At 42.4% G+C, this 12,531-nt stretch overlaps 1 protein-coding gene across 1 annotated transcript in view; it reads right to left on the reverse strand.

Annotated features, from left to right (window-relative positions):
* Nucleotides 1-283: 283 nt before the first annotated feature.
* The window catches only part of IL2RB (interleukin 2 receptor subunit beta), a 66,877-nt gene continuing 54,629 nt past the window's right edge, over nt 284-12,531 (reverse strand). The window contains exons 11-15 of the mRNA XM_066596305.1: nt 10,870-11,012; nt 9,012-9,177; nt 5,992-6,073; nt 4,338-4,422; nt 284-2,419 (exon numbers count right to left, since the gene is read on the reverse strand). Coding sequence (XP_066452402.1) covers nt 1,793-2,419; nt 4,338-4,422; nt 5,992-6,073; nt 9,012-9,177; nt 10,870-11,012 — 1,103 coding nt within the window. The 3' untranslated portion in view covers nt 284-1,792. The remainder of the gene's footprint in view (nt 2,420-4,337; nt 4,423-5,991; nt 6,074-9,011; nt 9,178-10,869; nt 11,013-12,531) is intronic.

Here is a 12,531-nt window from a genome sequence, read left to right on the forward strand (position 1 = left end):
AAGGCAAGATGGCGTAGGCAGTGTGATTCTTAGAGAAATGTTCTTCTATGAAACCTTGGGTCCTGGCATTCATATGGATGTTTCTTTGACAGATATCACCCAGCTAAGCAATGTTACAAACCAAAGGCAATGGTATTCCCTAATGGCAGTGGCCTTGTGTCATGGGATAATGTCTCCAGCCACACAGCACAAATTGTCAAGTCAAGGTTTGATGCCACTGGAAGAAAATTCGTATCACAATAAATACAAAAAAATAACACTTTATTTGAACAAATCACACAAAACACAGTATAATAACACGAAGAACCATGAAAGTATCACATGATCACATGGATTGCTTTTAAAAAGTTTAATTACAAGAACATTTTTTTTCCTATTAAACAAAATGTAACTCTCATTAGAAGCAAGAGAAATTTTCACCATTCAAAACAAATCGGAAAGTCAATTTTTAATTAGACAGAAACGTCATAATGCACTGAAATAGTTCATCTTTTCTGTTACTTTAAGAAAGGTTAACCTTATATTATCTAAAAGTTCTCATCCAAAGATGTAAGACTCACGTTTACGTGGTGCATTTGCAGCTTCTTCCATATCCTGATGACAGTAATTATGGTTGTTATGAACTGACCATTGTTACTGAATATTGCACCTTGATAAGTTGGTTCAGAAAATGAGTCATATTTAGCTAACTTTAGTTGATGGTCAATGGTTTATGTCTTTAATATTCAACATTTATATTGTAAAAAATACTATGTCATTGCTATATTACTCACTTTTTCTGGATAAATGGTTTACATTATTTGGAATCAGAGGTGTGCATAGGGGAAAAACATTTGCTTTTCTTTAAAAGGCTTGTCCCGCAAAGAAATTATTTCCTGTCTGATTGGTGGGAGTCTTCCACTGGAACCCTCACCGTTCTTGAGAACAGGAGTCCTGAGTGTCCCCGAATGCATGGAGCAGCTCCTAAGTAAGACCATTTATTATATGGTCAGCAATTCATGGGTGTCATGTCATATTACATTTGAGGAGAATAATATGACCATTCACATCTTCTCCTGATGTTAACAGCCGAAAGTTGTTGGTTTTCACAACGGGACGTGTGGAGATCATTTAATCAGCATCATGTCTGCATTTAGAAAAAGGGTTTGCCCTGATATTTCAGCCTCTTTAAGCCAGTTATGCTCACTTTTGATTGTTTTAAAGGGTAGTTCGAAGATGACATCCCCTGCTCTGTTAGGACATATGGACATCATAGAGCAGGTTCCCTCGTTTGAAGAGTCCTGGTAGACTTGAGCCATCCTTAAATTACAAGAATGGCATTCATCTGAATGGCCATTGTATAATACTACTTTTCTCCTACAGTAGCTGCTTCAGGAAAAATGCCTATCATGTCTCTTCTTCTGGCTGCATGGGAGATTGGTGCAGGACCTGGAGATGTCACATCCTGAAAGCGGTTCTCTCAGATGAGACAATGTAACCCTAGGCTGTTCATCCTGGAACCAGATAGTGAGACACTTTTAGTCCATAGCTAACTGTTTACCTATTTACAATATGGTGTTGGTTACCATCTTTCCAAAGAGCAAATTCCAAACTCTAAGAACATCATAAATGATTCTCATTATCCTCTCATTACTCGTTCTTCTCTCTTCCAGGTGCTATATGCTTTTCTCTGTACTATTGCCATATAGCTTTTCCTTTAATACTGTATAATGCAGGGACAGAATGCACCATTATACATAACTGCCCCCATGATGGCACACAGCATATTTTAGCTTAAAACTATGTAATCCAATCAGGCCCATTGGCATTGCTTCTGGTGTAGCTCTTTAAGGGAAACATAGTCTGCTACAATATCTGATTCCTTTGATGGTTGGGCATCATACTGCTGTGCTATGGGAGTTCTGGAGAATGTATCAAGTAACTCTTTCTGATCTTCAAAGTTTTCTTTTCCTTCCTCTTCTTTCACATTCTCTTGATGACCAGAAATATCATTGTTCTCATCATCACATTTGGGTTTAGCAATGACTTCCTCTACAAGTACAGGCAACTGCATGACTTGCGGTGGAGCATCCTGTTCAAATGACACATTGTGGACACCAAAACCAGCAATAGATTGAGGAGCGCAGAGGTACTCGGCCTGGAATAGAGGAATATCTTCACTGGTTGGGGAATTTAAAGACTCATTTGTAAGTGTTGTTGGAAAATGGTCATAACCGAGATAGACAGAGGAGAAATATTCCTGGTTAGTAAAGCTGGATCCAGAATGTCCTGTTTTGTCTTTGTCTGCTTCTGCTTTGGGGGTGGAGGGGGGATTCAGATATTGTTCTTCTAATTTACCATTAATATTCAGAGGGGAAATATCAAGAGGGCTTGGATCCAGAAAGAATGGTGAGAAAACATAAGGTGTAGATAGCCATTGCTGAAAAGACAAACGGAAATTAATAAATAATGGCTAATATAAGGACTGCTGACCCGTAGCTGCTCTCTTTTGTTTCTCAACCTTTACTGATAAGGGAGTATAGAATGTGCTCACCTTATCCTATTAGAAGGTCACTGCAGTCATTTGTTTGTGAAATTTAATATGTACAGTAAGTATTGTCTTGTAGATTGTAAGCAATGACTATATTAAATAAGAATAAAAGGGCCTTAATTAATAACATTCTAAGAGTAAGAGCCCATTTACATGCAAAGATAATCATTCAAAAGTTTTTTGAGCTATTGTTTTGCATAAGCTGCTAATGGACACTAATGTCCATTAGCAGCTTATTGCCTTCATTTGCAAGTTAATGAGCCTCCAGGAGCTGTATGTAGAGAACAGCAGGTGTTTGTTGTCTGCATACAGCTCTATTGTTTTGCCATGGGGCTGCCATGGGCTCTCTGCTGAATACAATGTAATCAGCACTCCTGTGGAGAATTCAGCACCATGGACAGCAAACACAGCATGCGGTTTGTGTTATGTTCACTCCAGCTGAAAGATGGATTTTGTGCATAGCTTAAAATCATCGTTCAGCCAATGAGTGAAAGCTGGGAGCATTTACACACAACGATTATCATTCAAATGATGGCTTTTGAGCAAATATTGAGCGATAATTCTAGCGTGTAAATAGGCCTTTACTCTTTGTCTCCAAATACTAACTTCTGGAACCACTGCTGTTTTGGGGGCAGATGCCCATTTACATCTTGCACACAAATGTTTCCTCATTCGCTATGCAGACACAGTACTCAAGATTAGAGCCCAGAAACCAGATTGTAAGGCTCTTTCACACAGGCATAGGCACAGATACATTGGCACAGGTTTGTCCCATGTGATTTAAAATCCACCGCATACATGGGTTTTGAATAAAGATGACATCTTTATAAGAGATTGCTTCTGACGTCTTTGATATCACTCTCAGTGCTGCTCATCAAACATTGATGACTATACATGACGATTTTGGATGGTGTGGTCCACATCCTTGGATTGACCGGGCATCCTACCATATATGTGACTTCTCTCTATGAGGTATCTGAGCTGTACTGCTGACACTGCTATTTTTCTACATTCCATGTGATTTAAAAGTCTGTGTAACCTAAGTAGTCCCCGGTGTTTTCGATTTCCCTGCACAATTGCACAGTTCATTGCGCAATTGTGCAGGGAACAAGCTTATATTTGCGCACCCCCATAGACTACTATGGTGCTTTAGGTGTGCACAAAAATACAGCATGTCGCAGTTTTTTGTGTGCATGAAATGAGTGTGCACAAGCGAAGGTGAGAAACAATAGCTTCTATTCTCTGCGCAAATGCAAGCACAAATACGCTCGTGTAATTAAGCCCTAACTCAGGTCTTATGGATGTGCATGGACTCTGTACAGCACCATACAGACCTCTTTGTTTAACAGATCTATAGGCAATGGCGTACACGTCATGGAAGCAGACCATGTGGTTGCTATGAGACCTTCTAGAGGGGGAACTCAGCCCTGGTTGATTCTATCCACTGTGCAAATGGTTGTCGAGAAATTGGACAGGACTCCACTATCTAGAGGAACTGCATTGTTTGGAAATTGTATTAGGAACTTGCTCCCCAAAAAGGGAGTAGAAGGGCAATTTAATGTTCGCAGTGAAGCCCCTACTATTCTATATACCCCACTGTCTGTAGGCAACCCATGTGTTATATAATGCCTCTCTGAAACACTGCATTCTTCCTAAGAGACCTTTCACACAAATTGTTCATGTATATTAAAGGAACTCTAAAAGTAGAAATGCATGAGTTAAATTGGCTATTGATTGGCTTCATGTTACATGACAAATATACAATCAATGAGTGCTACTGTATAACTAAATGGATAGTTCATCATACCTTGAAGTTTCCTTTGTGAGTATCTGTTAGGGGGTGAAAAAAATGTGATGGATCCGGAACACCAACCCACATTATTTTCTTAACCCTACCATTAAAAAGAATTTGTGTTAGTCATATAATTTTACACACACACACACACACACACACACACACACACACATATATATATATATATATATATATAACAAAGTTAAAGAACACACAAACAAGCCAATTGTTCTGGCTTGCCGGTCGCAACAACATAATGGCATGGTGGCGTCAACGCAGGTAAAGACCTGTTGTCTTGTTAAGCAGGTCAAGGGTTAATGCACCATGTGCAGAGTTTGCTAGTGCTGGCTGCCTTTGCTGCATGGATGCAGTCTGGCTTAGTCATGCCTGGGATTAAGGTAGAGGTGTGGTTTTCTATTCACTCTGCCAGTTGTCAGGTGCAGACTGGCTATATATTCCCACCCTTCCTGGTGACCAGTGTTGCTTATTCTCTTCCATGGTGGAGTCCTTGGAGTTTGGTGCTCTCACAGATAAGTTGCTGCATGTTCCTTTCCAGTTGTTTCCCTGATGTTCATTACTGTTTTGCTTTGTGTTGTTAGTTCATCTCTCCAGGGGTTCCTATAAGGACAATCAGGGCCCAAAAAGAAGACCGTGGGGCCGCCTTTTATTGAGGCGATGACTCCCTTTTAGGCAGGGACCCGTCACCTCCCTGCTGCGTTAGGGCCAGGCTTCCTTTCACCCTGGAGTGGTGCTACTGATCCACATAGTGTTGCCTTGCGCCGTGCACTGGTGTCGCACAGGGCTTCACATCTGAACTACATATTTCAGTTGAGGTGCACACTTGTGCAGTGCATAAATCTATCTACTACTACAGTTGTTAACATCAGCCTGCATCCATGCTGAGCACGGTGCTTGTGAGTTGACACCAATTTACATTGGGATATCTACAAGACTACAAGACACCATAATAAGTATGAGGTACTGGGTGAATTTGCACCTAGTAGACTGTTGCTTTTAGGGTCAAAATGAAGCACATGCAGCCCAGTGAGTTTGATTAAGGGCACTATTACACAATATCTCTAAGGGCTTAAACTGATGGAGCGTATTAGAGCATGAACTAGGTAAAAAAAAATTGTAACTGTTCAAACTCCATGCTATTATGTGCAAGTTTAAAAAAAGGCTGGAAAATAGGTCCTGCCCTATCTTTCTTGCATGTAGAAAAACCTGTTGGACACTGCTCTTCTCAGATTTGCCGGCTTCATCTTGGCAACATGCCACACGCAGTATGGTGTTCCCAAACATTATTTTCCATTCATTCAGGTATCTTCATATCCTTGGACTACTCTGTATATTATGTTATATACTCCTGCTTCTCACTCACGGAGAGGGTAGACTGAGATGAGGTGCACACGATTGAAGCTTTTATGATTTTTGTTCCAGATCATCATTTTAGGAAGGAGCGGTGAAGTCATGGAATCTTATTTATACTCTAAGGATGGATTCCCAGGTGCTGTACTTTCCCACTATGGATTTGACTGCAGCAAATCAGCCCCAATATCTGCATGTGTTGCATGAAATCCTAACTACTGCAGATTTTACCCTTTTCATTGCATTGACTTATATAAAGAATTATATTGAACTATGCAAAGGACACTTCAGACGTTACCTTTTTGAAGAACAAAGGGTGACCAGTGCAATCAGGAACACAACTGAAATGGCTACCACTCCTGGTGTTGGGAAGGTTGAACCTAGAGATGGAGGACATCATTTAAAAGCAGAACATTCGGCGCATTGTTACCTCTTCAGTATACAGTACTTGGATGGGACACGCTCTTCATTTATTACACATATGAACAAATCCTCTCCAGATAATGCAGGTTCCCAGATCAGCCATAATATGAAAACTATGGAAAGTTAATTACGTTGATTATGTCATGACAATGGCACCTGACAAGAGGTAGGATAAATTAACAGTCAGTTCTTGGAGTTGATATTGAAAGAAGAAGGAAAGATAGGTAAGTGTTAGGATATGAGCAATGTTGACAAGTGCCAGATTGTGATGGCTAAAAGACTGGGTCTGAGCATCTGCAAAACATCTTGTGGGATGTTTCTGGTATATAGTGGTTAGGATCTACTAAAAGTGGTTCAAGGATGGACAGCCAGTGAACTGGTGACAGAAGAGTAGGCTTGGATCGGCCAACAGGGAAATCCCCCAATGAACTAAGAGTCAGAAGTGGGCCCCTGGCCCCCCAATATGAACGGCACACAGTACTTTGCATCCACTGTAATACATACTGATAGGCAGAGTACAGCATCTTAGATTGGTCTTATTTATTAACATGTAACTGTTCAGGGGCCCCCAGTCCCACACTGGTGGAGAGTGCAAGTCAAAGTGCCTATGCTGACCTGTTCGAGGGGAACCAAAGGCTAACTAATGTATATGGGGAGTGAACATCAGACAGGTCCAATTCCATAGAAGCATTACTGTACTAGAAATTGCTGCAAAAGTTAATGCTGTTTATGATAGGAAGGTGAGAATACCTACATTGGCCATGTGAGTATCAGAATTGGACCATGCAGCAACAGAAGAAGGTGGCCTGGTCTGATGAATCATGCTTTTTACATCATGTGGACAGCCAGGTGCATCTCATACTTGGGGAAGAGATGACACCAGGATGAACTATGGGAAGAAGGCAAAATGCTGAAGGCCATGTGATGCTCTGGGTAATATTCTGCTGGGAAACCTTGACATTCATGTGGATGTTACTTTGACATGAATCTCCTACCTAAACATCGTACAACATAAGCATACAACGTCATGGAAACAGTACTATCTAAGAGTACTGGTTTCTTTCAGCAGCATAATGCCCCAAGCCACACTGCTAAAACTTTTCAGGGATATTTTGAAGCTCATGACAAAGAGTTAAAGGTGTTAATCTCTACTCCAAATTTCACAAATCTCAATCTAGCGGAGCATCTGTAGGATGTACTGGAAAATCAAGTTCGTGGAACCAACCATGGAAGCCGCATCTCCCAACTTACAAGGCTTAACCCCTTAGTGACCAGCCCATTGCCTTTTTACGTCCTGCCCAAGTGGGCTTTATGCTCTGAGAACGTAAAAACATGTGTCCTACAGAGAATAAAGCCCCGTGGGCTCTGGACATGACAGCTCCATGCAGTCGGTGCCCGCAGGTAGCCGACAGCATGGAGCTGTCATCCTGGGCTGCGGGCAGTCCCCCCCCGGGCAATGCGATCGGCGCTATCCAATGGATAGCGCCGATCGCATAAAAGTTGAAAAAGTTTTTAAAAGGTTAAAGATTCAGCTGCCCTGATAGATCGGATCCATGGGGGCAGCTGAGATTACTCACCCCCGTCCGCCGCACTGCTCCCCGCTGTCCTGGTCCTCTGGGTCCCGAAGCCAGCCTTCTGCGCATGCGCGCCAGGCGGCATTACGTCAGCCGCATGCGCAGAAGGCCCGGGAAATTTAAAATCTCCTGGTTCCCGGCTCCTGTAGGTAGCCGGGAGGCAGGAGATGTCAGCGGTACCACGATTGCCGATCGTGAAAAAGTGAACAAAAATGTAAAAAAAGAAAAGTTTCACCTCCCCTCATGGATCGGATCCATGAGGGAAGGTGAAAATACTCACCCCCCTTCCTTCATGTCCTCCGGCCGGTCTCGGGACCCACCACTGGCTTCTGCGATGCAAATTCAAAATCTCCCTGCACCCAGCTGTCACAGATAGCCGAGTGCACGGAGATATGACTGGGGACCACTGTATGCGGTTCCCAGTCACATGGCAAAATGCCGGACACATTCGCAGGAGCCGTGGAGCCCAGGAAATGTTAAATCTCCTTGCTCCCAGTGACCAATGGTCGCTGTGTGCTTGGAGCAGTGACCGGAGGCCTCGTTGAGCGGTCCCCGGTCACGTGATAAAGTAGCGATATAACATTAGGCCGATCACACATGACCGGAGAGGAATTACGGGTTCTGCATGCGCTTGATCAGCGGTAATCCACGGATCAATCAAATGCATTGGATTACACAATTCCCCCCAATTAGCGGGTCGGAATTACGTAATCTACTCGCAGAAACAGAACACAGCATGCTATATTTTACCGCGGATATCCGCGACCTAGAGCCCATTGTGCTCTATGACCGCGGATATACTCGTGGTCGTAAGATTCCATGATTCTGCCAGTGGGCTTCTGCCATGTGACCATGGAAGTGCAGAATGATGGAATGCCCTAGATGAGTGGATGCCACTGTATGAGAGGAAACCCTGAGCTGATCTGTCATCGCCCCCATATCAAGAAGAACCCCCTCAGGACTAGGCACCTCTTGCGAGACTGCATCACGGACTGTCCTGGTGCTTTTGTATACAGTTAATCACTAGAGGCTGCAAAGCCTACAGTATATATGGGCACTGACCCAGAAGTCTTTTGTGGCCTTTAGGCATGTGTTTAAAAGAAGATTGTAATATATACAGGTATGTACAGAAATTTTTTTTGCTTGCTGCAAAAACATCTTTGCCTTCCCCTCCTACTGCTTACTGTTGTGAAATCGTCATTACTGCTGTTTTGGTAGCACGAAAGGGAACCAACAGTACACAATTTTAGGCAGGTGCTCTTAATATTATGGCTGATTAGTATATATTATAATAAATTCATTAACTAATTAACTAGAATACCTTTAGGTGGAGTTGTCCATTGTACAGTTGTGCTCCATTCGCTCCACCTGCCACCTGGGTAATCTGTTTGATTGATGCGCACCCGGGCTTCATACATGGTGTCAGGCTGGAGGTCACGCAGTGTAGCTGACAAGTCATATTGTTTGATTGTAAATTTTTTAGCGTCCTGAGAAAAATAAATATAATTTCTCATTTTTGGAATTTATATAATTTAAAGGGGTTTCTCCCATAAATAATCATTAACCCCTTCATGACATGGCCTATTTTGGGCTTAAGGACGCAACAATTTTTGGTGGATTTTCTTCTCCATTTATCAAAAGCCATAACTTTTTTATTTTCCGTCGACGCGGCCGTATAAGGGCTTGTTTTTTGCGTGGCGAACTGTAGTTTTTATCGGCGTCATTTTTGGGTACATTAACTATATTGTAAAACTTTTTTTTTTATGATAGCAGGGAGAGAAAATGCATCAATTCTGCCATATATATATATATTTTTTTTTACAGCGTTAATCATGCAGCATAAATGACGCAATCCATTTTTTCTGCGGGTCGGTACGGTTACAATGATACCAAAATTCTTACATTTTTTTAGGTTTTTCCACTTTTTTGCAATAAAAACCCTTTTTAAATTGCTGCATTCAAAGTCCTGTAACTTTTTTATTTTTTGATGTACGGAGCTCTGTGAGGGCTTATTTTTTGCGAGACGAGCTGTAGTTTTTCTTGGTACCATTTAGGGGTACATACGGCTTTTTTGATCACTTTTATTGCGTTTTCAGTGAGGCAAAATGCTAAAAATTAGCATTTTGCCTCAGTTTTTTTAGCGTTTTTTTAAACGGTTTTTTCTGTGAACAGTCAAAAGCATGTGCTACTTATTGTACGCGTCGTTACGGACACGACGATACCAAATATGTGGGGTTTTATTTTTTTTAACCTTTTTTTATGCTAATCTGAGAAAAAGCATAAAAAAATGTGTTTTTTTTTATTCATTTTTTTTTTAATCTTTGTGTTTTTTACACAATTTGAGTCCCCCTGGGGGACTTTCCCCACAGCCCTGATGATCGCTGTGATAAGGCATGGCAGACCTACTGCTCTGCCATGCCTTATCACTTATACAGCGATCTCAGACACAGGCAACACAGGATGCCAGTGTCTGGCATCCTGTTGCCATGGCGACAGGCTGGGTTCTCGCGATAACATTGCAAGAGGCGGCCGAAGACACAGAGGGAGCGCGCTCCCTCTATTAACTCTTTCCCTGCCGCGATCCACTTAGATCGCGGCAGGGAAGGGGTTAACAGCGGGGGGGGGGGGCGCATCTCCAATGCCCCCCCCCCGCTTTTGCAGCGGGATGCGGGCTGTGACTGGCATATGTGATCCTGCGCTATCCCCAGGACGTAAGTTTACGCCCTGTTGCGCGAAGTACCCCGCCCCCAGGACGTAAACTTACGTCCTGGCGCGGGAATGGGTTAATTTACTCTGTTAGGTCACGTAAAATCCATCAATTTTGGTTGAAATTTTTGAAAAAATACTCTTGTAGGTGGATATTGTTGTTGCATAATTGTTATGATATCCCTGGTCAGTGCTGGTGGTCACACATGCTCAGTAGCTCAGTTCAATTGACCAGGACTACTACATGTGTAAGGGGCTACCCTAAAGGGTTAAAAGGTTTGCAATGGAGACGAGCTGGAAGATTATCCAAGAATTGGATAGACTTTTATAGACCTCTATGGGACTCTTCGGTGCACAAATATGCACTGGAAAGGGCAGGACCTATTTTTTGCCCGCGAGAACTGGGCGCAAAAACAGAAATGAGAATTCTTATAATTCCTTTACCTTCCATATTTAGTGTTATAATTATTTACCTTCCATGACCATTTTACTGGTTTGAATTGGACTTCAGTTTCCACATTTTCTATGTAATTTCTATGATTAATGACCCAGGTGAGATTCCATGTGCCATCTTCTTTCACCCTGATGTTAAGGAACATGGGTGGATCAAGACGCACTGCAAAAGGAAATTATGTATATGCTTTAATTATTTGTATAAATGTAACAACTTTTATTAAGGCGAGGTGCACACTAACTGGAAGTGCGAGTTGCACCCAAAGGGGTGCCCGTATACCAAATACTGTTAAAATTACAAAAACAGCAGTACTTACCCCTCTTCTGCTCTGTGGATCCAGTGCTGTAGCCACAATGGCTTCCCAGTATTTGCTGTGGAAATTTATGTCATCGGAAGTCACCTGACTACTGCAGCCAATCAGAGACAGCAGCACTACCATTCTGGAATCGTGGCATCATGGAACCAAGGATGTGAGCACTGATGCCAGGAGAACGTGCGGTAATTCTGAAGCCTCTGATTGGCTGCAGCAGTCAGGTGACTTCCTGTGATAACACAATAACACCAGGAAGATGGCAGGCTACAGCATGGTAGAGAATAAGTAAGTACGGCTCTTTTTATTATTTTAACACCGTTAGTGGTATAGAGGTAATGTTGGCCAGTCACTGGACAACCCCTTTAATTTATTCTGAACATGCACTTTGTGTATATCGATATAATTGTTCTGGGAATTTAAGCCTGGCTTAGACACAACGATTATCACTGAAAAGATGTCTTTTGAGCGACTTTTGAGCGATAATTGTTGTGTGCCTTTACATCGCAAGGTCACTTTGCGCTCCGAGCGGAGGATACATAAGACAAGCAGGGCCGCTTGTCTTCTGCATCCAGCTGTTCTCTACTCGGAACACCCCGCTGTTATACAACCGAGCGCTCCAAGCGGGGTATGCAGAACACAGCTGGACCGCTGTGTTCTTCATACTCCGGCTGTTCACCGAGCGCTCAGCTGTTATACAACCGAGTGCTCCGAGCAGGGTATGCAGTACACAGCTGGAGAGTTGTGTTCTTCATACCCTACCTGTGTTCAGGGAGAGGGATACCAGCTGTAACAATAGTATCAGCTGTATCCCACAGAAAGACAATGATCAGCGACTGCTTAACGAAAACTGCACGATCTCAGTGCAGTTGCACACAACAATTATCGCTCAAAAGATGGTTTTTGAGCGCATTTTGAGTGATAATCGTTGTGTCTTAAATGGATCTTTAAAGAGCAGAACAAGAATTTCAGATAATCCCCTCAATTTTGTCCTGGTGATTCATCCTTAGGCATCATTCATACGAGCGTTATGCTGCCATTTAGAAAAAACGTCAGCCGAAAATTGTGACCATGTGAAACATTGGATTCCAATGCATTTATTCACACAAATCATTTTAGTGTGCGTGAAAAAATTACGCCAAAAAAACCTCAAATAGAAAACCATTTTTGGTCGCCAATTTTTCTCGCTCTGTCAAAAGTTAGGTCTTGAACTATCTTTTGCCGAAAAATGCTGGAAGTCACATAGATTACCATGGGAGCTGAAAAAACGGAGTGGGAGAGAGTTTACCTGCGTCCGGCACTCAGAAATTAAGACAGCTGGATCTATTTAAGCTAATAGAAGTCATTTTGCTGACTGAGGGAATTCCACGG

Source organism: Eleutherodactylus coqui, chromosome 3 (genome assembly GCF_035609145.1).
Source record: "Eleutherodactylus coqui strain aEleCoq1 chromosome 3, aEleCoq1.hap1, whole genome shotgun sequence".
NCBI classification, from domain to species: domain Eukaryota; kingdom Metazoa; phylum Chordata; class Amphibia; order Anura; family Eleutherodactylidae; genus Eleutherodactylus; species Eleutherodactylus coqui.